This window comes from Rhinatrema bivittatum, chromosome 3, assembly GCF_901001135.1.
Source record: "Rhinatrema bivittatum chromosome 3, aRhiBiv1.1, whole genome shotgun sequence".
NCBI classification, from domain to species: domain Eukaryota; kingdom Metazoa; phylum Chordata; class Amphibia; order Gymnophiona; family Rhinatrematidae; genus Rhinatrema; species Rhinatrema bivittatum.
The window spans coordinates 164,562,462-164,590,009 of NC_042617.1; the positions used below are offsets into that span (position 1 = coordinate 164,562,462).

General features: G+C 44.6%; 1 protein-coding gene across 1 annotated transcript in view; it reads left to right on the forward strand.

Annotated features, from left to right (window-relative positions):
- The window catches only part of RYR2 (ryanodine receptor 2), a 1,771,220-nt gene that overhangs the window by 1,420,966 nt on the left and 322,706 nt on the right, over window positions 1–27,548 (forward strand). Inside the window, 1 exon segment of the mRNA XM_029593907.1 lies at window positions 21,507–21,580. Within this exon segment, the coding sequence (XP_029449767.1) occupies window positions 21,507–21,580 (74 nt within the window).

Here is a 27,548-nt window from a genome sequence, read left to right on the forward strand (position 1 = left end):
CTAGTGCTGCTTCTACTTCCTCTTCATGGCATAGATGTCGCTCTCCATGGTCCTGCCCCTAGGCATGTGGCCGCACCTCTCCTGCTCTCTTAAAGGGCCCATGGTGGGAGGTCCTTCTTGGCTCCTCCTGATGACGTTCTACAGGTGTCTCCCCTTAAGCCCTATAAAAAGGACCATCCTTCAGTCTGTCTTTGCCTTCGCAAGGAGCTAGTCAGCTCCTGGATTCTCCGTTCCAGCTCTTCGATCCAGGAGATCTCTGTTATCCTTCCTCGCTTTTCAAGGCACTCTGTTCTTCGTGGGAATTCCCTGTCTTCGTCTGTGGTGCCTGGTCTCTTGTCAGATTCCATCTCTTTGTCTTCAGATGTCCAGATGTTCCTGCTTCAGATGTCCTCGTTTCTTCTAATTCCTCTGTTCCTGTGTTCAGTGGTTCCTGATCCACTAGTCCCTAGCTCCTGGTCCAAGCCTAGCCTCACCCGTCGAACCTCGCCTCTAGCCATCCTCCTTGGTAGTAAATCCGTATCTGATCCGGTGTCCATTTCCGGTCATTGGAGTCCTCTTCCATCTGGGTCCTTCTTCGAGCACTGCCCGGATCCTGTTCCTCTGTCCTGCTCTCCGCATGGTCCGCAACCAGCCTCTTCAAGTTGTGTAGGGCGTGCAGTGGGACAGGGTGGTCCGTGACCAGCTCATGGTGGACTATGCAGGGCGCCATGAGGGGCAGTGCCTTCCAAGTTCCAAGTATTCTCGTCTCTTCCAAGTTCCAAATATCCTCATCTCATCCAAATCTTCAGGTTCCTATGTCTTGTTTCAAGTTCCAGTACCATCCATCCTCGACCTCTGCCATCCTGTCGCATCTGCCGTTTCCAGGTTGCAGGTCCGAAAGGGCTATCAAGTGGCCGGAGGGCTACCCCAGAGACCAGCATTGCGTTGTTGGGTCTCTTCCGGTGCATTCAGATTCGGCAGAGGTCAGAGATCCTAGTCATCAGCCTGTCCGCCAGTGCTTGGACACGCCTTGTCTGCCTCGGTGCTTACTCGGAGCTCTTCTGCAGTTGTGCTGTGATCCAAGGGCACACCAATCTCCCTAGAATCAGGACCACTCCCTAGCATTCCCACAACATTTACAATGAGTTCAAGACTAAGCTCCTTGCTTTGCTTGACAAAGATTGAATGTACTTATCCCAAATGCTCAAGAGATGTGTTTTAGCTCAAAAAGATGAGCAGGCCGCAATAGATTCCTTGCTCATCATCGAATGTATTGCATTATGCCATTGCCAATATGATGGTGATGATTTTTCCTGCCAAACTAATAATATCAAGCACTTCCCCTGGGCCAACAACTTCCACACAAATAACCTCTCCTCTGCCTTTTTAAAATAGGCAGATAATCGCAGAAAGAGGACTATAACACCCTATGAGGGTATGGTGCAGCCCATTAGATTATTAATATATGACACTATTTTCTTCCAGAAGCTGAGCAGGAGAGGACAACCCACAAAAGCTATGAACTAAAGAACCCAATGATATATTGCACTTACGACACAGCTCTGTAGATGTCAAATGTGCTTTGAAGGCCAGAGACTGAGAAATAAATGTCCTATGCAAAAATCGGAATTGCATCTCCCTAAGATAAGAACATGCCATACTGAGTCAGACCAAGGGTTCATCAAGCCCAGCATACTGTCTCCAACAGTGGCCAATCCATCCTTGAGAACCTGGCAAGTACCCAAAAACTAAGTCTTTCCCATGTTACTATTGCTAGTAATAGCAGTGGCTATTTTCTAAGTCAAATTAATAGCAGGTAATGGACTTCTCCTCCAAGAACTTATCCAATCCTTTTTTAAACTCAGCTACACTAACTGCACTAACCACATCCCCTGGCAACAAATTCCAGAATTTAATTGTGTGTTGAGTGAAAAAGAACTTTCTCCGATTAATTTTAAATGTGCCACATGCTAACTTCATGGAGTGCCCCCTAGTACTTCTATTATCTGAAGAGTAAATAACTGATTCACATTTACCCCTTCTAGACCTCTCATGATTTTAAACACCTCTATCATATCCCCCCACAGCCATCTATTCTCCAAGCTGAATAATCCTAACCTCTTTAGTCTTTCCTCATAGGGGAGCTGCTCTATCCCCTTTATCATTTTGCTCGCCCTTCTCTGTACCTTCTCCATCGCAACTATATCTTTTTTGAGATGCGGCGACCAGAATCGTGCGCAGTTTTCAAAGTGCGGTCTCACCATGGAGAGATAGCTGTTGGTAGACATACTCTGCAGATCTTGAAACTGAGCAGGTAACGGGTTATCAGTAGCTGAAAACCCACCCTTCAAACTCCAATGTGTCTATAGTGAAGACACCCATCCCATAGGCCTACATCCCAATAAACCTTTATATAACATAGATAAAGCTTTCTCCTCTCCACATAAAAGAAATTAACTATTTTATCTAGTACTGAAAGGGCAAGAGCAATTGGTGTAAATTAATTTATGTAGTGATGTAATTGGAAATAGGAGAAGGTATCAATCTGGCGTAAACCATATTGTGCTTGCCAGGGTCTGAAAGGGAAGAATAGTACCTGCCTCAGAGAGAACATGCTGGAGTTGTGTAACTCCCCTCTCTTTCCAAAATGCAAAACTGCATGACAAAAGACCAGGTTGAAAATCTAAGTTCCCTTGAATTGGCAAAAATGGAGTACAAGTTGACAGAATTGCAAGTCTCTTCATAAGAGACAGTCATGCCCAACGCAAGGGATTCAGTTACACTTGATGGGCTACCTTTTTAGAAAGCCTTACTGCAGGGGCTTGAAGAACAAATTTCAAATCTAAAGAGTCTAGAAGGATTTTGTCACTATTAATATCTGTAAAAACCGAGTCATTATAAAGCCAGTCTCGCACCACCCTCAGTAGACTGACTAAATTGTAATCCTCTATATTCGGAAGACTCATACCCACCCTGTGTCCAGCTCATCTTTAATTTTGCAAGGGAAATCCTATGTTTCTTCCCAGCTCAAAGGAAGGAGGAAAGCATCCCATCTAGGTTACAAAGATCCTTTTTTGACAGCCGAATAGGTAGCATCTGTAAAACATATAACCATTTAGGAAAAATAACCATCTTAAAAAGATTTACCCGGTCTCCAAGTGACAAAGGCAGAGCATGCCACACTGTTAGTTTGTCCTTGGTGTTCAGAAGCAGAAGTCTGACATTAATACTATACAACTGATTTAAATTTGTAGAAATATTTACCCTCAAATATCAAAAAGACTTCTCAATCCACCATAATGGGAATTCCCCTACCCAATCCTTTTTTGTGGTCTTCTGGGTATAACATGGCTTCAGATTTATCCAGGTTATGTTTAAACCCTAAAAATTCCCCATACTCTTGAATAAGGGGTAGCAAATAAGTAAGAGAATTGAAAGGCTACTTATTTATTTATTTAAAAGTTTTTTTATACCGACATTCACTGTATGACATCGGTTTACATTAAACATGAACTTAGCTTATAAATGCTTTACAGAGAACTCTTGATATAAGCGAGTAATATGAACTATTTATAAATGCGAACAAAACTTAAGAAATACCAACAAATCGTCAGCAAATGCAGCATATTTGAAGTTCAAAGGGCCCATTCCCAAACAGTGAATATGGGTATGCTGCTGTATGGCCATCAGTAAGGGTTCCAAAGACAAGATACGTAATGATGACAAAAGGGGGACAGCCCTGCCTCGTTCCTCCTTGGACTGAAAAATCCACAGAAATTTCCCTATTGACTAGCACTGCTGCTAAGGGTTATTGTATAGCAGACGTATCCCATCTAAAAATAAACCCTTCGAGCCCATACACTTTAAAAGACCAAAAAGGTATTTCAATTCTACTCTAAAGTCTTTTCAGTATCAAAACTGACCACCATGAAGGGGTGCAATGGAGCAAAGTAAGAGCAGCCAGTCACAGGATGGACCTGCGACCAACCAAACACAACTGTAGGACAGTTGTCTTAAACTGTCAATAGCAGAGCAGGGTTAGCAGAAGTGCAATGCCCAAAATCAGCAGTGTGTGCCTCATTGGCCGGTCCCTGTCACATGGTAGGAGCCATGGACGGCTGGCGCCATCTTAAAAAATAGTGCGGGCCATCCATGGCTCCTTCCATGTGATAGGGGCCGGCCAATGGCACCGATAGCCTCTGTCACATGGTAAAGGCAAAGTGCCTTTACCATGTGACATTTTGTTTACTGTTAGCCACATCCCGAAAGTGGGAGATCACCCCCGGGACCCCCGCTGGACCACCAGGGCCTTTAGGCAAGTTTTTGGGGGGTTGGGAGGGTGGGGGATTGTAAATAATTAGATCTGAAGGGTTGGGGTGGGTTTGGGGTTTGTTTTTTTCTGTGTGCCCTTCCCCCCCCAAAAAGAAAAACGATAAGAAAACCGCATGAAATTTCATGGGGTTTTCCTATCATTTTCAGGGACCCCCAATACATGAAGAATTATGAAATATTGTACGATATTTTAATTCATCATAAAAACAATCCACATCCCTAGTAGTAACTGCTGCTCCATGCAGATTATCCCCATACAGAAATGTTACACTGAAAGTTAACACATATTACCCCATTTCTTCATTTCCATCCTCTAGCCACTGGAGATACTCTGTGTTTATCACATGCCCTTTGAATTCCATTACCATTCATGTCATCACTAGGGGTGGGCATTCATTTGACATGAAATAGGAAATATCGTCAATATTTCCTATTTTGTTTCATTTTGGAATTTAAATAAATGATGGGAAAAAACAAAAAAATGTGTGTTATTTTTCCTATTGTTTTTTGGGGGTAGCCAAAAAAAGCAATATTAAATAAAAAAACCCAGAATTTGCCCCAACCCTTCCATTTATTAAAATATTGATTCCCCCCACCAGCTGATTCCCTTTGCCCACCCTCCTGACCCACTCAGGACTCACAAAAATTGTCCTGGTGGTGGGGGCCCAGGAGCAACTTCCCGCTCCCAGGCTCAGTGACTGCCGTTATTCAAAATGGCTTTGGCTAGCCCTTTGCCCTGATCATGTGACAGTGGCTGCCCAGTGCCATGAGTAGCCCCTGTCACAAACTAGGTGCAAAGGGTGGCTGGCACTATTTTTAATAATGGTAGCCACCAGGCCTGGGATTAGTATTGCGCCAGAGGTGGACCCTTGGGCCGAGGTAGGGTTGACGCAACCCATAGGTAGGGACCTACGGGTCCCCACCTTCGGCAGGCGGAGTGGGCTGATGGACAGAGGCCAGCTGGAGCTTCACCAATACCAGCCCTCGTTCCCTGTGGGTTGAGCCTTTGGGTGCTGGTGCCAGCTGGACTTAGGTGGACCTCTGTATGTAGTCAATGGGGAGACTGGGTTCAGCCCAGAGACAGCAGGTGAGAGATGGCATAGTCTTACACTGGACAAGGTAGTATCCTGAAAACTCAGGCACCACAGGAATGAAGGCAGACAGGGCGCCGCAAGAGCAGTCCGAAGCCTGAATAGACCACGTCCAGGAAATAAGCTGGTGAGGCATCAAGGAACAGGTTTGAGTCAGGGCTGGCACAATCCGAAGACAGTGGCAAGCAAGGCTGAGATCTGATCACAGAGAAAGTCAAGCATTTTCAGGCGAAGCAGAGGTCTTGGTCTGGAGAGAGGCAACAGCGTAGTCAGGCAAGGTGGAGGTCTGGGTCTGGAGAGAAGCAACAGCATAGTCAGGCAAGCAGAGGTCTGGGTCTAGAGAGAGGTAACAGCGTAGTCAGGCAATGCAGAGATCCGGGCTTGGAGAGAGTCAAGGGCGTGGTCAGGCGAAGCAGAGGTCCGGGCTTGGAGAGAGTCAATGGCGTGGTCAGGCGAAGCAGAGGTCCGGGCTTGAAGAGAGTCAATGGTGTGGTTAGGCGAAGCAGAGTCAAAGTCCGTGTAGGCAATCTGAGGTATGGTGCAAGACAGGAACGGAGGAACAAGGAGACAGGAACCAGGATCACGAGGAACAGGAATGCAGGAGTGAGACAAATCTCTAGAGTGGCAACGAGTACTCGACCAGCAAGGAGACATGTTGCAAAGGCAAAGCTAGGGAGCGGAGCCTGCGCTTAAACACTGAAGCTCCGCTGATATCATCATCAGGGGCCTCGGCTAGGTTCCTGCCGCGGTCCCTACTTAAACATTGGTGATGCACGTGCGCATTCCTAGGAAGGGGCGGGGCACCGAGTAGCAGCATCTCTCTGCGGGCCATGCAGAGAGACCCGACAAGAAGCAATGGACGTGGTGGCTGGACCGGGAACACCAGGGACTGCAGCTGGGCCGGAGGCACCGAGGGAGGACCAAGGACGGAGCCGACGGCCCACCACCACCAGCGAGGAGGAACCAGGAGCTGGAGTCACTGTGGAGAGGTGAGAGGGCCGTGCCGCGGGTCTGCTGCAGACGGCAAGCGTAACAATTAGAGAATTCTGGGGAGGGAAATGTGGTGGGCCATGCTATTGATGACTTTTGTTTTTATGCAGGTTCATAATAAAATCTTCCTTTTGTATTTTCGTAATAAAGTTGGTCAGAACATTTGGATGTTCTCAGACTTAGCCAGAGTCACACAGAAGCATAGAAAGTTCTTGGTTATGAAACCAGAAGTACTTTCCTTAGGGGCTACTTGTATTATTTGTTACCCTTGTAAATGTGTAATAAGTTTGGATTCTTCACGATTTATGTTTTTTTGACCCAGCACAGTTGAGGAAATTTACAGATGCTAAATGTGTTACTATTCACTTGCTGTACTAGTGTCGGATCTTTTTGATTGTGTAGTGTTCTGCTTCAAAGCTTTCATCCTTTATTTTTGTCTGTAATTTGCCTTTATGTTTCTAGCCCTTCCCCACGGCTATTTGCTGTTCCCCCTCTGCATTTGGGGTCTAAATTTGGCATATGTCTTGGGATATCTTTTTCTTTTTAAGAATGATTTTATTATGTTATCTTTAACCATGTATACTGCCCATTTTTCTTGTCAAATATTCAACATATTTGATTAAAATGCATAAAGAGTTAAAAAAAAACTATTGCATGCTATTTACCGTATATTCTCAGCAGTTATTAATCTTCTAGCATACTACTGACCATTGTATTATATTTGAACAAATGCAGAAACTTCAAAGTCTTCAGTCCTTTTTGTTATTAAACAGTCATTTTCAGTATTTGCAGTGTCAATGGAGCAAACACAAGAATCAATTACTCCTTCATTACTCTATATATGCCCCCCTTAGATCCCAAGAGAATATACAGTATGGGGCGGATTTTCAGATTCCACGAATAGGCCTACTTTTGTTTGCGCTCCAGGCGCAAACAAAAGTACGCTGGATTTTAGTAGATACGCGCGGAGCCGCGCGTATCTGCTAAAAACCTGGATCGGCGCGCGCAAGGCTATCGATTTTGTATAGCCGGCGCGCGCCGAGCTGCGCAGCCTACCCCCGTTCCTTCCAAGGCCGCTCCGAAATCGGAGCGGCCTTGGAGGGAATCCTCTAACGCCCTCCCCTCACCTTCCCCTCCCTTCCTCTACCCAACCCACTCGCCCGGCCCTGTCTACACCCCCCCCTTACCTTTCTCCGGGGATTTACGCCTCCCGGAGGGAGAAGTAAATCCCCGCGCGCGGGCGGGCCTCCTGCGCGCCGGGCCGCGACCTGGGGGCGGGTACGGAGGGCGCGGCCACGCCCCTGGACCGCCCCGGGCCGTAGCCACGCCCCCGTACCCGCCCCCAAAACGCTGCCGACACGCCCCCCGAAACGCCGCGATGACCGGGCCCGCCCCCAACACGCCCCCCTCGGAGAACCCCCGGGACTTACGCGAGTCCCGGGGCTCTGCGCGCGCCGGTAGGCCTATGTAAAATAGGCTCACCGGCGCGCAGGGCCCTGCTCGCCTAAATCTGCCCGGTTTTGGGCGGATTTAGGCGAGCAGGGCTCTTAAAATCCGCCCCTATATGAATGAGGGATTTCATGAAAATAAAATACTACAATAAAATAACTTGTAGTAGAATAGCTGGAATTATTCAGAAAATTAATGTTGCATATGGAAATTCTGAAACATAAAAGTAACAAATTTTTATTGTGTATCCAAGGCAAACGAGCAGCAAAGTTAGAGAGAATACATCTAGTACAATAGTTAGGTGAATTAAGAAATCAAGGAGTTGAGAAATATTTGAAACAGAGTCCCACCATAGAAAACAAGCATCTCTTGTCAAGGGAGTAAAGATATAAATAAAACTTTGTAATTCTCCAATTTAATGGTATATTGAATGTAACCATAAGTCTTTTGCAAATGTGTGAAACATGATGAACAGCAGTAATAGTCTCAAGTTGCTGACAGATATCTGTACCTAGTCCCAGTGGTAAATGATGAACAGAGAAAGAAAGAAAGTCTTATGTAGTGTACCCAGTGCTTAAAAATAATCGGGCAGATTTTACATTTCCCACGTGCGTAAATTATGGGGGATAGGTGCATGGCTGGGCTCCTTCTAAAATGCGTGCAGTGCGCGCAAGGCCTGGCCATGCATGTCACCCTCATTATGCGCACAAGAGCCGGGCCTTGCAAGAGGGGCGGTCCAGGGGGCGGAGCTGGAGGCAGCCAGTACAACGGCCATTTGCTGCTGTGTCAGGGGAACGTGCGCCGGCAACATGCTGGCGCACGCAACTTACGCCAGCTGGCGTAAGTTCATAAACAAAGAAAAAAAAAGTAGGAACTTTTAAGGGGTCAGATAGGACAGGGGAAGAGGGAGGGAGTATGAGCAGGGGATAGGAAAGTTCCCTCCCAGTCCGCTTCTTAATTGTAGCAGACTGAGAGGGAACTAGGGAAGGCCGCAATGCGTCACCACATGAAAATTGCAATATTCCCCCTCCCCTTGCACCCACATGTTATAAAGTCACACGTACGTTTAAAAATATACCCCAACAGGAGTAGAAAATACAGTCCTATTGATATGAAGAGATCAATAGAAAATGGAACAGAGCTTTGAATAGTAGTGAACAAAACAGTTTGTGCTGAAAATAAATGAAAATAAAAATGTCCGGCACCTAAACAATACACAATAAAATCTTCAGTAGGATTTTATTCAACAGATGCTTCTAGAAAGCACTGAGATAAATTAAGCATACAAGGTGATGACATATGAAGTAGCTGATATCAATCACAAACAAATAAGTCCAACAAAAACCGAACTCCAGAGACCCTCACAGAGTTATGTCCACAAAATAAATAATGGTCTGCTGGTCATATATTTCAAAAAAAAATTTTAAGTATATTGTTCTATGTTTTTAAAAAATGTTCTCTTTTTCTTTTGCTTTTGTAGGACCGACACTGAGTAGGCTTTTCAAAATATCAAAGCCACTATTAGTTTAAAGTCCACTTTATTAATATATCCACTAACTAAAAAATATATTTTCATCTCTCATGAAAGGTAGATGCCCCAAAGTTCATTGTTTCTCGTCTTAAAGTGAACAAACCCAAAACTGGATAATACTTATCTTACACTTCTCTCTAGTATTTCAACACTTTCTCCCCCCCCTGCTATGTTTGAAGAATTATATGAATGTATTTGGCATGAGGATCAATGAAGGCCGACAGGAGAAAGAGAATGTATATGCTCCCTTGAGGTTGGTTGAGATGTGAGCATGTGTAAGAAGATACCCCCTGATGCAGATTGGCGTTCAAAACATATCATGTCGGGGTTGGATTTTTATTTTGGTGGCAAGATAAGTATTATCCAATTTTGGGTTTGCTCACTTTAAGATGAGATACAACGAACTTTGGGGCATCTACCTTTCATGAGAGATGAAAATAAGTTTTTTGGTTAGTGGATATATTATTTATTTATTTATTTTTTTGTTTTTATATACCGCGGTTCCTGTATGAGATACAGATCACCTCGGTTTACAGTAAACAGTAAAACTTCGCTCAAAGGCAGTACATGGAACAGTGGAAAAAATAGTAGAAACAAACTAAAAACTGGTACAACTGGAGAAGCTGGTGTAACAAGTGCAACTAGTACAGTGGAATATTAGAAGTGTAACAAAAGGAATATAAACAAGTGGGAACCAAGTTGGGAGCAGGCATAAGGGTAGGATGTAATGAACAGTGGACAACTGAAAAACCAGTTTTTCAGTTGTTTTTTCAGAAAAACCAGTTTCCTTCAGAGTGAGGAAACACACTACGATGAGATTTGTACAGTGTTCTCTCAACCCACATTGATGTTACCCAGGTTGAGAGAACATTGTACAAATCTCATCGTTGTGTGAGTTTCCTCACTCTTCAGGACATCAAATCTTCACAAGAGTGCACAGTTCTGTTCGTATGTCTCACTCTGCATGTCAAAGTGGCCCATAACCTTACACTACTACCTAAACCTCACCTCGAATTACTAGGTGGGCCTCCTATAGTAGCATAAATAGCTAACTACTAGAAGCCTTTATAGATAGTCTCTCACTCACTCACTCTCTCTCTCTCTCTCTCTCTCTCTCTCTCTCTCTCTCTCTCTGCAATAACTGTGTTATTACCACAAAGTGTGAAAAGTTAACACACTTTATGGTAATACCTGTGCTAAGATAATGCACATTGCAACAAATAGGCTATTATCATAAAACACACCCCTCTTCTTATAACATGCAATATTTAGATGAATCTAGCCCTAATTTCCATGAAGAGTATTTGATCAGGGTAACGATGTGTCATAAATGAATATCAAGAAGGTAAAGGAATTATAGTTAATAATCATCCTGAAACTTCAGTCCATCACAATCGTGTTGAACAGTAGAAGCCACAATCAAAATTAAAAATATCAACGTGTAAAATAATCAAATTGTCATGTAGAATCATGAGCATTTCAAACTAGATTTTCCAAAATAATCCTAATATGTGAGAATAAAATAATAATGCACTGATAATTTAAATGATTATAACGGTGATAATCATAAAGACAGTCATTGGCTACAGTTCTGTGGGCTCCTACCTTATAAATACACTTTCTCACCGGATGCAAAATCTCATAATTTAGATCCTCTATTCTTAGCTGTTGATTTGTCCAAAAGATTGTACTTTGCTTCAGTTTTTATTTTTTAGGTCTTCCTATATCTTTCAGGAAACCAACACAAGATTTAGAACAAAGCTAGGGATCCTATATTACCCTATGGATCCACCCTTTTTCTATCTTGACCTTTACAGAACATCAACCAAACCTCCCCTGATTGTAAAAAAAAATCACACGATTTCTACTAGCAGGGCATCATTGATAGTATAATCCTATACTTCATAGTGCACTATCACAAACAAACAAATGAATAAACAAAATAACTGATCAGCATGACTATTCATAAGAACATAAGAAAATGCCATACTGGGTCAGACCAAGGGTCCATTAAGCCAAGCATCCTGTTTCCAACAGTGGCCAATCCAGGCCATAAGAACCTGGCAAGTACCCAAAAACTAAGTCTATTCCATGTTACCATTGCTAATGGTAGTGGCTATTCTCTAAGTGAACGTAATAGCAGGTAATGGACTTCTCCTCCAAGAACTTATCCAATCCTTTTTTAAACACAGCTATACTAACTGCACTAACCACATCCTCTGGCAACAAATTCCAGAGTTTAATTGTGCGTTGAGTAAAAAAGAACTTTCTCCGATTAGTTTTAAATGTGCCCCATGCTAACTTCTTGGAGTGCCCCCTAGTCTTTCTACTATCTAAAAGAGTAAATAACCGATTCACATCTACCCGTTCTAGACCTCTCATGATTTTAAACATCTCTATCATATCCCCCCTCAGTCGTCTCTTCTCCAAGCTGAAAAGTCCTAATCTCTTTAGTCTTTCCTCATAGGGGAGTTGTTCCATTCCCCTTATCATTTTGGTAGCCCTTCTCTGTACCTTCTCCATCGCAATTATATCTTTTTTGAGATGCGGCGACCAGAATTGTACACAGTATTCAAGGTGCGGTCTCACCATGGAGCGATACAGAGGCATTATGACATTTTCCGTTTTATTCACCATTCCCTTTCTAATAATTCCCAACATTCTGTTTGCTTTTTTGACTGCCGCAGCAATACACCACTGTACCAAGCTACCCCCTCATGCATTTCTCCACAAATATTTGTAGCAGGGAATACAATAAAAGAAGCCACTTCTAACTTTGCATATACAAATTTAGATTTATTCTAATTATGAAAATTTAGGAATATTATCAGTTTTAGACATCAGATAATATATTGTTAAACAAACTTGATAACAGATGACAAGAAGTAAACAACCATTATCTTTATAACTTACATTTTACATAATGTATACTATGTAAGTAGCTTCTCTCTGTTAGGATTAGTTGGTATGTGGGCCCTGGGCCGAGGTGAGAGATGTTACTGCTCACAGGGAGGATCCCAGTGAGCCTCACCGTCGGGAGGCGAGGTCTCAGCAGACGTCAGACACAGCTGTGGAATAGAGTCTTTATTAGAGAATAGAAAGGCAATGCCCGTGAAGCGGGGAGTGTAGGAGAAAGTCACAGAGTCTATGCGGTGGAGTATACCCAAGGGGAATACCTCTGTAGAAGATACGGCAATGGTCTGCAGAGCAGGGTACACCAGTGAGGCTCCTCTCTAGAGATGTCACGGTAGTGGTCTGCAGCGCGGGGTACACCGATGAGAGTTCCTCACAAGAGATGTCACAGTAGTGGTCCGCAGCATGGGGTACACCGATGAGGACTCCTCACAAGAGATGTCACAGTAGTGGTCCGCAGCATGGGGTACACCAATGAGGCTCCTCTGTATTGATGTCATGGTAGTGGTCCACAGCATGGGGTACACCGATGAGGCTCCTCTGTAGAGATGTCACAGTAGTGGTCCACAGCACGGGGTACACCGATGAGGGTTCCTCACTAGAGATGTCACGGTAGTGGTCCACAGCGCGGAGTACACTGATGAGGATTTCACACAAGGATGGTACGGTGGTGGTCCGTAAGGCAGAGGTACTCACAGTAGTAGAGGTTCCAGGGGAAGTCCAGGGAAATGAAGTAAAAGATAGTCCAAGGCAATAGGCCCTCCGAGGAGCGGAAAGCCAGAGACGAGGAAGGGCCCCCGAGGAGTGGGTACCCAGAGTGTCTCACGCCAAAGGAGCAGGAACTGGAACGGGAAGGCCGTAGCAAGTGAAGCGGATTCAGCAACGAGGAAACTTCCTGCCAAGTCGTTGGTAGGCAGGGTCAGCCAATTTAAATGTCCTGGAGGACTGACGTCGTCTGGAGGGGACGTCCCTGAGGTTCCCGCCATGACGTGCTTAAAACTGACCTGTGCATCTAGGGGATTCCGAGGGCAAGATGGCAGTCGGCAGTGTCTGCAGCATCCAGTGAGGCCTGGGAACGGTGGGTAGGCTGGCGATAGCTGGCGGAGGCCGCAAGTCTTCCCCACGGAGTCAAAGCTGCAAAAAAGGAGGTGAGCAATAGATGTCGCAGCGGTCTGTGACTGGGCGTAACACTCTCATAATATCGTATAGGGATTTTTAAGGGTAAAATAGTAATGTGGAACAATTCCATATTCTTCTCTTTTATCTCTGCTTTGACACCTCTCTGACTCATTCTGATGGGTCAAATCAGAAGCTTCATGTATGTAAGTGGGGAGACATATGTCCAAATTTTAAAAGGGCCGTGTGTATAAATTTCGGAAGTTACACCATGGCCAGGTGTTGCGTGCGCCACACATTTTAGAACGGGCCTGGCAACGCTCATATCTTCTGATTAACGCTGGAGTGCTGGCCTGTCTGAAAGGGGAGGCCAGGGATGTGTGGTCTGGGCGGGTAGGAGTGGGGCAGGGGCAGGCCGGGAGAGAACCACTAGACGCTGTCCTAGGGAAATGCGTGCCGGCCAGTTGCTGGTGTGCGGAAAATACTTCTCCGGAGGAGCAGTAAGTATTGAAATAATAAAGAAGGAATTAGTTAGGATTAGTTTAGGGATCGGGGAGGAGAGTGGAAAAGGGAGGAAGGGTAGGTAGGGGTAAAGGAAAGTTCCCTCCCCCGCAAGTGAGTCACGGGCTGCCCACACATGCATGTGAGGATGTTAAAAACTGGCACACATATGCATGCAGATTTCGTATTTGATAACATGCGCGTGCCAACGCGCATATTGGGGCAGATTTTTAAAAAGTACATGCGTACTTTTGTTCACACAACTGTCGCAAACAAAAGTACGCCGGATTTTAAAAGATACGCGCGTAGCTGCGCATATCTTAAAATCCGAGGTTGGAGCGCGCAAGGCTGCGCAAAATCAGCAGCTTGCGCGTGCCGAGCTGCGCAGCCTGCCTCTATTCCCTCCGAGGTCGCTCCGAAATCGGAGGGGCCTCGGAGGGAACTTTCTTTCCGGCGCCCCTCACCTTCCCTTTCCTTCCCCTAACTAACCCACCCCCGGCCCTAACTAATTCCCCCCCCTACCTTTATTTCAAAAGTTACACCTGCCCAAGGCAGGAGTAAATTGCACGCACTGGCGCGCCATGTTCTGGTCCGGGGGTGGTCCGGAGGCCGCGTCCATGCCCCCAGAACATCCCTGTGCCAGAACCATGCCTGCGGTCCTGCCCACAGAACGCCCCCCGATGACGCGCCGGCTGTGACACCCCCCCCAGGAAAGCCCCGGGACTTACACGCATCCCGGGGCTTGCGTGCGCCGCCGAGCCTATGCAACATAGGCTCGGCGCGTGCAGGGGGTGGAAGGGGCAGCTTTCCTGCAGTGAAACCTAACAGCCCCTCCCCCAGCCGAGACGTTCCTGAGGTGATTTTGATTATCCCTCCGAGGTGAGCCTTAGTCGCCGGCCGATTCCTGGCGTAGACTTAGCCTTCAGGGTGGCTGAAAGGCAGCAGGTGCAGATTCGAGCGCAGCGGTGAAGGTATTCCCCTCTCCCCCCGCAGCTGGAGACCGCCCGGCTCGTGACTGGTAAGCGCCAAGACCAGGTAAAGTAGAAACGTTTACTTCTAAGTCTCCAGTCTCCAAGGCTCGAACAGCTGTACCGTCCTTCCTACGATGAGGTTTAAATCGGGTTGAGTAGCCCTCCTTGGGGCAGGCTCCGATCCGGTGTGAGGGTCCACACACGTGGAGGCCCTCCGGGGGGGTCGCCATCTTGCCTTCGGGGTTGTTGTCGCCATTTTCCCCTTCCGACCGACGGTACACGTGGGCCAGACTGGAGGCCCGAAGCGCCTAAATTAAGCGCTTAAATATGGTTGAGCACACAGTGGCGCGCACTTCTGGGTTGTGCGCACAACTGGGTGCATAACTGTGCCGCACACACAAACTCTGTTGCCCGCATGCACAACTTGTGCGCACTTCGTGCGCATAACTTCTGCACATCCGACACTCACAACTAAGCATAATCGCGTGCATAGGTCCACGCATAGGCGAGTTCCTAAGCCCTACACATGCACAAATAATGGCACTGCCATCAAAGAAAGCCAAGGGACCCTTCCTTTGCCCAGCCTGCCACTTAAGAGCCGCACAGCCTGAATTGGAATCCTTCCTGTGCCAACAGTGTGAACAGAACCAGGGAGAACCAAATCAAGACCCTCTACATTCAGGAGAGGGATCCACGGATGATGGCATCCCGGACCTAAGTATTTCCAACTCGGCCCCCCTGCAGGAAAATTCCTCCGGGGCTACCACTACAACCACTCCTGGGATCAACATGGACCCAGGAACCTTCTCCTGGGTGGAATTTTTCAAAGGGCTGCAAACCTTTGTCCAGGCACAACCAGCCCCAGCTGCCCACATGACTCAAACCCAGCCGGAAGCACAAGCCCTTCCTGACACCTCCTGGTCCTCTCGAGATATGTCTCTCCTAACCAAAAGCCTCTTTGATGGTGATCCAGATAACTCAGAGGATGAAACCGACTCTCTGGAAGAAGGAGAAATTCCCCCAGGGATGGAGCCATACCGGACCATGCTCCGATTCTTCCACAAGGATGAATTACCAACCCTAGTGTCCCAGACTATGAAGATACTGGGTCTTCCACGAATGGAGTCCACAGTGGAACCAAAGAAGAATCCCATGCTGGTGTACCTCCATAAGGCCTCATGCTATTTCCCTATGTTGGAACCCATTAATGAACTGATTGATCTGGAATGGAATGCTCCAGAGGCCACCTTCAAAGGGGGGAGGGCTCTAGAAGCCCTATACCTGCTGGAACCCATGGCTAAGGAACTTCTATGTTTCCCCAAAGTGGATGCACTACGATCCCAGTGGAGGGAGGAGTGGCACTGAAGGACGCCCAGGATAGAAGGCTGGAAGCCATCCTTAAGTAGTCCTTTGATGTATCAGCAATGATGCTACAAATTGCTTCCTGTAGCGCATTAGTGGCATGTTCCTGTTTGATCCTCGCCAGAGACGCAACCATGCCCGGAGAAGCAATGGAGCCTGTGCTTTCCTTCCTCACCGATGCTACCGCAGACCTCGTGAGCACCTCATCCAGAGGTGTCGCTGCCGCAGTGGCGGCAAGAAGACAATTATGGCTCTGAAAATGGTGGGCTGACATGACTTTCAAAGTGAACCTCACAAAAATGCCTTTTAAAGGATCTCTCCTGTTCGGAATTCCAAAAGCATTCCCTCAGACAAATTTATGAAATCGCCATGCTACTCCCACTCCAAGAGACTGGCAGTGGAGATCACGCTGGCAAGACTACTCAGCCTGAAGGCAATAGCCCCTGTGCCCACGCTTCAACAAAATACTGGCCAATTATTCCATCTATTTTATCATTCCCAAGAAAGAAAGAACATTTCAGCTTATCCTGGACCTCAAGGCCGTCAGTCGTTACCTGAAGGTTCAACACTTCCGCATGGAAACCCTATGCTCCGTTATAATGGCGGTACAACTGGGAGAATTCTTAACCTCCCTGGATCTAACCGAAGCCTACCTTCATATCCTGGTCCATCAGAACCACCAGCACTTCCTGTGATTTGTGATACTGGGTCATCATTATCAATTCTGAGCACTACCATTCGGACTAGCTACTGCCCCCAGAACTTTCACCAAAATCATGGTGGTAGTGGTGGCAGCACTGAAGAAAGAAGGAGTCCTGGTACATCCTTACTTGGACGATTGGCTGATCAGAGCAAAGTCTCCAGAGGAGAGTCGCCATGCGACCACCAGAGTCAAGAATCTACTACAAGAACTTGGGTGGGTCATGAACACAACCAAGAGTTGTCCACAGCCCGCCCAGTCACTAGAATACGGTTCGATACCAAACAGAACAAGGTCTGCCTTCCCCTTCCATGAAGAAGGAAGCTAATGGATCATTTACAAACGCTGTTGATCTCGGTCTGCCCCAAGGTATGGGACTACCTTCAAGTCCTCAGCCTCATGACATCAATTCTGGAAGTTGACACATGGGCAAGAGCCCATATGTGGCCGCTACAATGTTCCCTACTATCACAATGGAATCCAGTGTCCCAGAACTACTCAATTCGCCTCCAGCTACCGACCGAGGTTCGGGAGCAGTTTCAATGGTGGCTACAGAAAAAACACCTAAGCAGAGGCGTAAACCTATCCTCACCGAAGTGGATCTTGCTCACCACGGACACAAGCCTGCGAGGGTGGGGAGCCCACTGTCAGGAACTGATGGCCCAGGGACAATGGAACAAGGAAGAGCTGGGATGGAACATAAACCACCTGGAAGCGCGAGCAGTCCGACTAGCCTGACTACGATTCAGCCACAGACTCCGAGGCGAGTCCGTCAGAGTCATGTCGGATATCGCAATAACTGTTGCCTGCAAAAATCAACAGGGAGGAACCAAGAGCCAGCAGGTGTCTCTAGAAATAGATCCCCTCATGGAGTGGGCGGAAATAAATCTACAAGGGATCTCAGCCTCCCACATCGCAGGAAAAGACATCATCTCTGCGGACTACCTCAGCAGAGAAAGCCTAGACCCGGGGGAATGGTCGCTGGCGGACACAGCCTTCCAGCTGATAGTAAATCAATGGGGTCTCCTGGCCATGGACCTACTAGCAACTTGTCGCAATGCCCGGGTCCCCAGATTCTTCAGCCACATACGAGAACCACAATCTCAGGGAATCAACACTCTCGTCCAGAACTGGCCAGATGAAAGCCTTCTGTACGCCTTCCCACCCTGGCCACTACTGGGCATGGTTATCCACAAGATAGAACACCACAGGGGACTAGTCCTACTAGTTGCCCCAGATTGGCCAAGAAGACCGTGGTACTCCTCTACGTCTACTGCCATACAGGGACCTTCTTCAGCAGGGACCGATCTCCCACGAAGACCCAGCTCGATTCTCTCTTACGGTATGGCCCTTGAGAGGACTAACCTAAAGAAGTGTGGCTTCTCAAAAGCCGTGATTGACACCCTGCTTCGGGCACGCAAGTTCTCCACATCTCTGCCTTACATATGGATCTGGAGAGTATTTGAAGCTTGGTGCGAAGACAGTGGTCTCCTCCTGAGGACAGCCAAGATTCCCACGACCCTAGAATTCCTACAGGACAGCATGCAGAAGGGGTTATCCCTCAACTCCCTCAAGGTCCAAGTCGCAGCACTGGCCTGTTTTAGGTCCGAAGTGGACAGCATCAGACTATCAACTCATCCTGATGTGTCCCTCTTCCTGAAAGAAGTCAAACAACTCCGACCACCATTAAAGTGGCCAGTGCCTCTATGGAACCTCAACCTAGTACTAGACTTCCTAGCAGGGGAATCCTTCAGACCTACAAGCGCCCTGTCTCTACATCTCTTGACCTTAAAGACAGTATTCTTGATCGCAATATGCTCAGCCCGGCACATCTCCGAACTCCAAGCATTATCCTGTCGGGAACTGTTCCTCAGGTTCACCCCGGGCACCATACAGCTACGTACGGTACCATCCTTCCTTCCGAAAGTGGTTTCCCAGTTCCATATGGACCAGACCATATCCTTACCATCACCAGATGAGCACAGGGATTCGGAAGACTCACGCCTCCTCCGCCACCTCAATGTCGGCAGAATACTAGTCCGATACCTGAAGAGATCAGAATCCTTGCACAAAACAGACCACCTATTCGTTCTTCACAGTGGGAAGAAACAAGGGGAAGCAGCATCGCAGGCCACCATAGCCCACTGGATCAAAGAAGTAATTAATGCTGCCTACATAGAGGCAGGAAAATCATTATCTCTACAGGTCAAGGCGCATTCTACAAGGGCCCAGGCAGTCTGGGCTGAAACCAAGCTACTGTCGCCAGCCGAGATCTGTGGGGTGGCGACATGGTCCTCCCTACACACCTTCTCCAGGTTTTACTGCCTGGATGTTCAGGCCAGGGAGGATACAGCCTTTGCAAGGGCAGCACTAAGTGGGCCATGGGCAGCCTCCCATCTGATAGGGGAGTAACTTTTGTACATCCCATTGGTCCTGAGTCCATCTGGCTACACACTAGGAAACGGAGAAATTACTTACCTGATAATTTTGTTTTCCTTAGTATAGACAGATGGACTCAGCATCCCGCCCACGGCTGCTCCAGAAATCGACAACCTCGGATATCAAATCTCGAGACTGAGCAAGTATGGGTAAGCCACGGCCTACCTTCTAGTTCAAGACACCCGCAGTTACTCAGGTGGCAGCGTTTATTGTTTGAGTGCACTGGCAGTCTCCAGTCCAAGTTTTTATATATATATACCTAATCAGTTGAACCAGTTCAAGTTTAATCAAGTGTAATCAAATATTAAGCAACATATATCCACACTGGCTTTTCGAAGAGAATACTGAAGATCTAAGCATGCTGCAATTGTATATGTAGGCTGATGTCAGCTTTGAAATCTGATTCCATCTCCCATCTGCTATCAGGAGAGCAGAATATCCATTGATTCTGAGTCCATCTGTCTACACTAAGGAAAACGAAATTATCAGGTAAGAAATTTCTCCATTTACTAAAAATGTCTCCCATTTTGCATCGATGGCAAAAATGCTTAAAGGTGAATTTTAAGACAGCATGTGGGCAATGTGCATACATTTGCTGATGTGCACATGGATGAAGCGATCTTTATTTATTTATTTAAAACTTTTATATACCATTGTTCCGTATTCTATCACAACGGTTTACATAAAATGTAATTAGAGATAATAAAATACAATACTATATAAAACAAGAAAGAAGACATTATAAATAAAACAAAAAAAACAATGAAAGACATCAAATTAATAACAATGGAAAGCCTGGTAAAAACTTAAAATAAAGTTAATATAGATTTAAAAAAAAACCAAATACAATAAAACAAATAAAATGAAATGACCTGCCTCCTTTCTCAAAAAATATTTGTCAGCCATATCAGAAATTGGTTCAATTCTCACATATTTATCAATAACAATTAATCAAACAGACAGTTCAGTCATATCTTTCGCAACCTTCAAAAACCTTTTTAAATAGCCATGTTTTAAGATGTTTTTTAAAAGATTTAAAATCAGCCTGCAATCTCAAGTCAGGTGGCAAAGAGTTCCCTATAGACCAACCCTTTACCTATCTTGACCTTTATAGAATGTTAACCAAACCTCCTCTGATTGTAAAAAAATCACTCAAGTTTTACTAGCAGGGCGCGTGCCTGTTCTAAAATTGGTTATATGTGCGTACATGTGCACAATTTTATATTGACGCACGCAAGTGCACACAAATGCCACTTCGATCAAGTAAGTGGGGGGATTTTAGTTAGCGCAATTGCCTGTTTCCCCCTTTCTTTCCCAGTTCACTCCAGTAAAGGAAAAGGCTTCCTAAACCCCCTATCTAACTTGCCTCCCTTTTACCCTATTAGCCCCGACCCTTAAAACTCTGCTGACTAGCCTAGCTTTTCTTGTTTTATGACTTACACGCCATCCATAGCAGAAGTAAAGTTACACGGATATGGGACCCCAGTGGGCGCAGATGTGTGTAAATACCTACGCACTGGTTTCATTCATATTTCCTGGAACCCCCATGTCTAATGGACTGGGAGATACGCATGCACCTGGGAGCCTTCGGGTCAATACACATGCATATTTCCTGGCTTTGGTGCGCATAGGGCTTTTAAAATTCACCCGTTAGTAAATAGGGTCTTAAAACCTATTTCTGTAATGGTGTGGATTTATTATTTTAGTGGGAGGATTTGCTGATGTATTTTATTCTGAGTGGGTCATAAAATGTTATGTTTGCTGTTGTATTTACTTTATATTATCTGGCACTGTCTATAGCAATCTTTTTGATCAAGAAAGGGGTACAGAAGTATTTTTAAGTAAAATAAATACATCTAGAGATGTGAATTATTTGAGATCATACTCAAACCAGGCAAATTTCAGCTTTGTTCAAATTTGATGTACTTGTTTGGATTTTCCCCAGTATTTCTTCAGAAAATCTAGACAAAATTCAAGATTTCTAAGATTTTTTGTGATTTTGCAGCTTCACAAAAATTCACCTTGTATCTACTCATACATATTTCCATGAACCAGTGAATGTACTTGAAATATATTTATCAAATAAAATGAATAACTGGGATATCAATAAGACTTTTTTTTTTTCATTCCAGCATTCTTGACCTAAATGCGTTTGAAAGACAGAACAAAGCAGAAGGCCTTGGCATGGTGACAGAAGAGGGATCAGGTATTGCCATCTTAATGAGAAGGAGCACTGACATTTTTGTAATTTACTTTATTTTGTTGAAATACTCAAAATGAAAAGCTGCATAAAATAATGGTTTTTGTATGCCCATCACAGAATGCTTAGGCATCGTCATAATTTCTGATATCTTTAACACATTTATGGTTTTAATTGTATTAGATTAGTGCAGGTTGGGAGAACCAGCAATCTCCAGATTTTCAGTGGTGTGACAAAATATTATTTTAAGACTTTTTATCATTCTGAAGCACAAAGAACATGGGCAGTGAAGATGGCAGACCATTTGAGTTAGAATCTGTACTTTTGAACTGCATGCTTATGCCCCATAGAAATGAAATATAGGATTTCCATTTGATTTGGCACATTGACTATATTTCAGTGGTTTAGGATGCTGAATATTCACTGTGCATGGGAACATCAGATATCACCGAAAGATGCATTGTTGAGAAAAATTGCTTCCAATTCATTCTGTTGAATTTGTCTTTCCAGAAGTAAAGATTACTTCACGTTCCTTTTTGATTTTGAACCAGTTTGGTGTTTTTGTTTTGTCTAACTGGGATCTGTTACCCTGTTAATGTAGTTGTCTGGAATCCTTCAGTCTTTTTCTCTGGTAACACTGCTACTAAAGCAAGTATTCTTCTGCAAAAACCCAGTTTATCTGCCTCTTCCTAACCCTATCTTTCCTTTATTCACAATGGTCAGATACTATTTCCTTTTTAAACTGCACATCAGTTTGTTCATTTTGTTTGTCTTTATTTTATATACAGGGAGAAAATAAGCTTGACTGCATATTTGTTATTGTATTTTGGATTTTATTTTCATGCCTCCTATGCCATTCATCATATCGGTCTATGCTTGTTTTACTGAGTAATTTCTTTTTCTTATTGCCCAATTGCTGTAACATGCTCAAACAAAATGTAGATAGGTTAATTAAACTATGCACTGATAAGTCAAACTGCAATATAACCACCCATTCTGAAGTCCAATCCCATAGCTAACAAGCCATGAATGCAGATGGGTCAACTAGATGCAGTGGTAACTGGCTACTACCTGAAGTTCTTTTGTACAGGATTTAGCGCACAAGCAGGCTGATGCTATACCGTGCACTGGATGCTGCACATGGTTTAACCCACGATTGGAAGCACGTTTTGGACATGCGTCCATAACCCCTGATGCAAGATGGTGGTTAGCACGTCCAAAACGCACATCCAAACGCTCGCATAGGCAATAGCACTCATCACATGCAAATGCATGTTGATGAGGCTATTATCAATTCCTCTTCTATACAAAAAAAAGTTGCCTCACTAAAATTAACAGCTGCTTCGGAGCAGGCATTAATTTTGGAGGACCCCAAAAAGTGTACAGGAAAGCAGAAAATACACCTTTTCTGTATTTCCTCTGACTTAATATCGTGGCGATATTAAGTCGGAGGAACTAAAAGATGAGAAATGTCCCCAAAAAAAAAAAATTAAAAAAAAAAAGTGTGCCATCGCTCAAGTTAGGAAAACGGACGCTCTAAAATTGAGCGTCTCTTTTCCTAAGACAACCACCTCTCCCGGGTGCCCACTGCCGAGGAGGTGCTAGGGGCGTGCAGTTTCCCCTAGCGCCTCCTTTTTACCGCAGCAGCTCATTCGCATTTAGCATTGGGCACCCCGGAGAAGTGGATCGGCACGCATTAAGGGAGCGGTCACTCAATCATGAGCGCCCCTTTAACACGCGCCAGTATTGCATCGGCCTGAAGGACTATTGTGTTCCATTACTTCAAACAGAGATTTCTTCCTGCATGACAGAGCAGTGCAGGTCTGCAGGATCAAGCTTCTTAGGAGCTTACTACAGTATCATAGTGCATTTGGCCTTGACTTTTTATTTAACAAATCATGACAATTTACTAAATCTTCCAGACAATGAAATTCAAGTTTAAAAAATTAACAACTCTTTAAAAGACCATTTAAGGATAGTATTTTTGTTGAGATTTGTTTTTCTTTGATTTCTATATGATTGAATGTGCTGTATATATTGAAAATCTGCATGTGGGTCAAGTTTTCTCTAACTGTATGTATGTAAATTAACTTACTATGGTTAGGGTATTAACCTAGTTTTTTTTTTCCTTTAAGCTTTTCTTTATTTTTCTTTTTTTAAATCTATGTCTTTAATTTAGAGCTAATTTGCCAAAAGTAGCACTGCACATGTTTTATATCTGCTGCTAACGAAAAAACAAAATCTCAACTTTTTTTTCTTTTTCCCATTTTCTTTTCTTTCAAATTAAATGTACTGTCCTCCCTTCCTCAGTGATCACTCATGAGCGTGGTAATTATGCTAAGCAAACTCTTGCGTCTGATTTCCCCCCACCCTCACCCTCCCTGTTGTTAGCTTTGTGTCAGCACTGTACAGATCCTGATTCCAATAGTTTTATTTTTTTTGTCTCATTTTAAATTAGTGGGTTCTTCTTTTTTCTTTTAATTGTATATTCCAAACGTTCAGGGTGTTTTTGTGCCAACTTTCTCCATCTTTTTGTTCTTCCTCCCTCTCTCAGGATTTGCACAGTAACTGGCACACTAGATGTAAGAGCAGCCAGCTTTTTAAAAATTTAGTTTTGGTTTCCTTTTCACTTTGTTAGTGGACCCAGTATTTGCAGTACTTGGATGTATAGCATACATGTGTGATGTGGTCCTTTTTGTAGTACCTCTGTTGTGTATTAAATGTGGCTTGATGCAAGCACGGGAGATCAGTGGTGGATCCAGAATATATTTGAGGGTGGGCATCAGAACAGAAAAGAGGGATATGTTTTACCATTGGCTGGGTTTACATTATGCAGTCATGAACTGATTTTGTGGAGGTCCCAAACTTCCCATACATACGAATCTCCATTACCCCCTACATACAGGAAAGCAGAGTTAATTATTGATAAATTAGACTGATAGTTTCTATCCTGAAAGCACATGTACTGATTAGAAACAGAGAAATGTGATATCAGAAAAAGGACATACGGCCTATCTTGTCAGCCCAACCACACCAGCTGCTCATCTCTGCAATCCATTCGACTCCATCCAAGATCCCCTGCACTTTTCCCATGCTTTCTTGAATTCAGATACTGTTCTTTTCTCCACCACTGCAACTGGGAAGCTGTTTCATACATTCCACACCCTCTCTATAAATAAATATTTCCTTAGCTTTCTCTTGAGTTTACCCCTCTTCACTTTCATCCTATAATCCCTCATACCAGAGCCTTCTTTCCATTGGAAGATGCTGACTCCTGTGCATTAATATTTTGGAGGTATTTAAATGTCTCTGTCATATCTGCACTATTCTGCCTTTTTTTCTAGAGTATAAAAGTTTATATTTTTAAATCTGTCCTCATATGTTGTATAATGAAGATCACTGACCATTTTAATAGCCACCCCCTGGACCAGTTCTATCTGGTTTGTATCCTTTTGAGGTATGGACTCCAAAATTGTACTCAGAATTCCAAATACGGACTCTCTAGATATTTATATAAGGGCAATATTGCCTCCTTTTTTCTGTTGACCATTCCTCTCCCTAATGCAGCATTCTGGCTTTTACTGTTGCTTTACCAACCTGTTTGGCCATCTTAAGATCAGCAGATATGCTTGAGGGCACGTTTAGAGTTAGCAAGATAACTTATTTGGCTAACTCCTAATATTATGCTAAGCATAATAACTCCATAATATTGGAGTTAGCCTGAAAAGTTAATCATCTAACTTGTCCCCATCCCGTAATGCCTCCATATCGCCCATTACTTATTTGGCAGTCGTAAAGTTATCCAGCTACATTAGCCAGTTAACACTGAAAATAGGCATTATCCAGCTAACATAGGCCTGGATTCATCATTCCGCTATAAATGTAGATATAGCAGAATGATGAGCTGCGACAAAAAAAGGGGTGGGGGGGTGATAGTGAGCAGGCAGCCACATCACAGCGGTGCATTTTGCTCTGCACACTATCACCCGTGTAGTGCCAATGAAATAGCTCTAGATATTTCCGGTTCTACTGCAAGTGATAATGTGCGACACATTTTCGCCCACAGTGCTACAGGCCCCTAATTTTCCTAAATCCCACCCAAACTCCTCCCCTTTCCCTAATTTAAATGTTCAAATCGCGATTTGATGAATGACCCTGATAAAGCCTAATTTACAAAGGCGTTTTTTTACATTTTATATCTATGGGCAAAATGCTTAGTAAATCTGGCCCTTAATCGGATAACACCACTCTGCTCTAGAAAGCCCTTGATATAGCTGTATAAGTTCTCGGCTAGCTAAAAACTTATATCTAGATGCACTAAGCCACAATGCTTATTCACGGGAAGGATCCCACTTTTGCAGGGGGGTGTCGCTGTGATAGTGGTCCCCTCCCCTGATAAAAACATGGCGGCCGTATAGCTGTGTAGTTTTGTCTTTCAGTGAAACACAGCGGGGCAAAACAATGCAGCACTGGCCTTTTATGTGCGATGGCAGCCCCCAAAGCATGGCATCACCTTAAAAGGCCATTCTAACCTAAAAAAATAAAAAATAAATGGAAATAAACTCAGGGCTACCACTCAAGATGGCCCCGACAGCCAAAGTAAAAAAAAAAAAAAGATGCATTTCATCATGTGATCTTGGGGTACCCCCTCCCCAATTTCCAAATAAGCCATTTTGTTCAAATGTCCCCCCTTCCATGCCCCACTCAACAATCAATAGCCATACTTCCCCCCTCATGGACCCGACTCCCCCATCCCCCAAATTTAATAAAAGACCTTGATCTATCGTGGGATTCCCTGACCCCCCCCCCTTCCTCAAATCATCCAAGTATTACAAAAGCATTGGTTTCTAGTGTTGGAAGCCCTCTACCCACCCCCATCTCTCTGACCCACCGCACACCCACACCTGAAAATCAAGAAGTTCCTCCAGAGAAAGGGCCCAGGGCACCATTTTTCAAAATGACACCAACCTGATCTTGCCTCAGTCACATGAGGAAACCTTCATGACATAGTAGTGCATCCCAATTCCAGTCAAGCAGCCCTTGTACTCCTTTAGCTAGGACCAGCCCTCCAGGTGATGCCTTAACCTCTTGCACTGAGGATGTATCTCCAGGGTCATGTGCCCAGAAGGGAACTGTTAGAATGGCCATTATAGTGGGTGATTCAATCATTAGATATGTAGATATCTGGGTGACTGGTGGGCATGAGGATCACTTGGTAACTTGCCTGCCTGGTGCACCATCTAGATAAGACTTTAGAGAGTGCTGGGGAGTGGCTGGCTAGCTTAGTACATGTGGGTACTAGTGACATAGGAAAGAGCAGAAGGGAGGTTCTGGAAGCTAAATTTAGGCTGTTAGGTAGGAAACTGAAATCCAGAACCTCAAAGGTTGCATTCTCAGAAATGTTCTCCATTCCTCCATTCCACACACAGCACCCTAGAGGCAAGCTGAACATGGTTTGAAATAATATATCTTTGAAGGATACTTACAAAAGAGTTAGGGCATCCTGATAGAAAGGTTACAATAAATGCTAAAATAGCCCAGGTGCCTTTAAGTAAAGAGTAAACAGAGCAGAAAGATTCCAACTAACCCCTGTCAACTAATAAGCAAGTTGTTAATACAAACAAAATACATACTTTGAAATGTCTGTATGCAAATGTTAGATGTCTAAAATATAAGATGGGAGAGCTAGAATACATAGCAATGAATGAAGAGGTAGGTATAATGGGCATCTTAGAGACTTGGTAGAAGGAGATTAATCAATAGAACACTGTGATACCAGGATAGAAATTATATCGCAATTATAGGATAGATCAAATTGATGGAGGGAGGGGTGCTGCCATATGATAAAGAGGACAAAGAGTTTAACCGGATAAAAGCTCTACAGGAAACAAAATGCACTGTAGAATCTTTATGGATAGAAATTCCATGTGAGAAGTGGAATAGAATAGAAGTGGGGGTGTACTATTGTCCACCT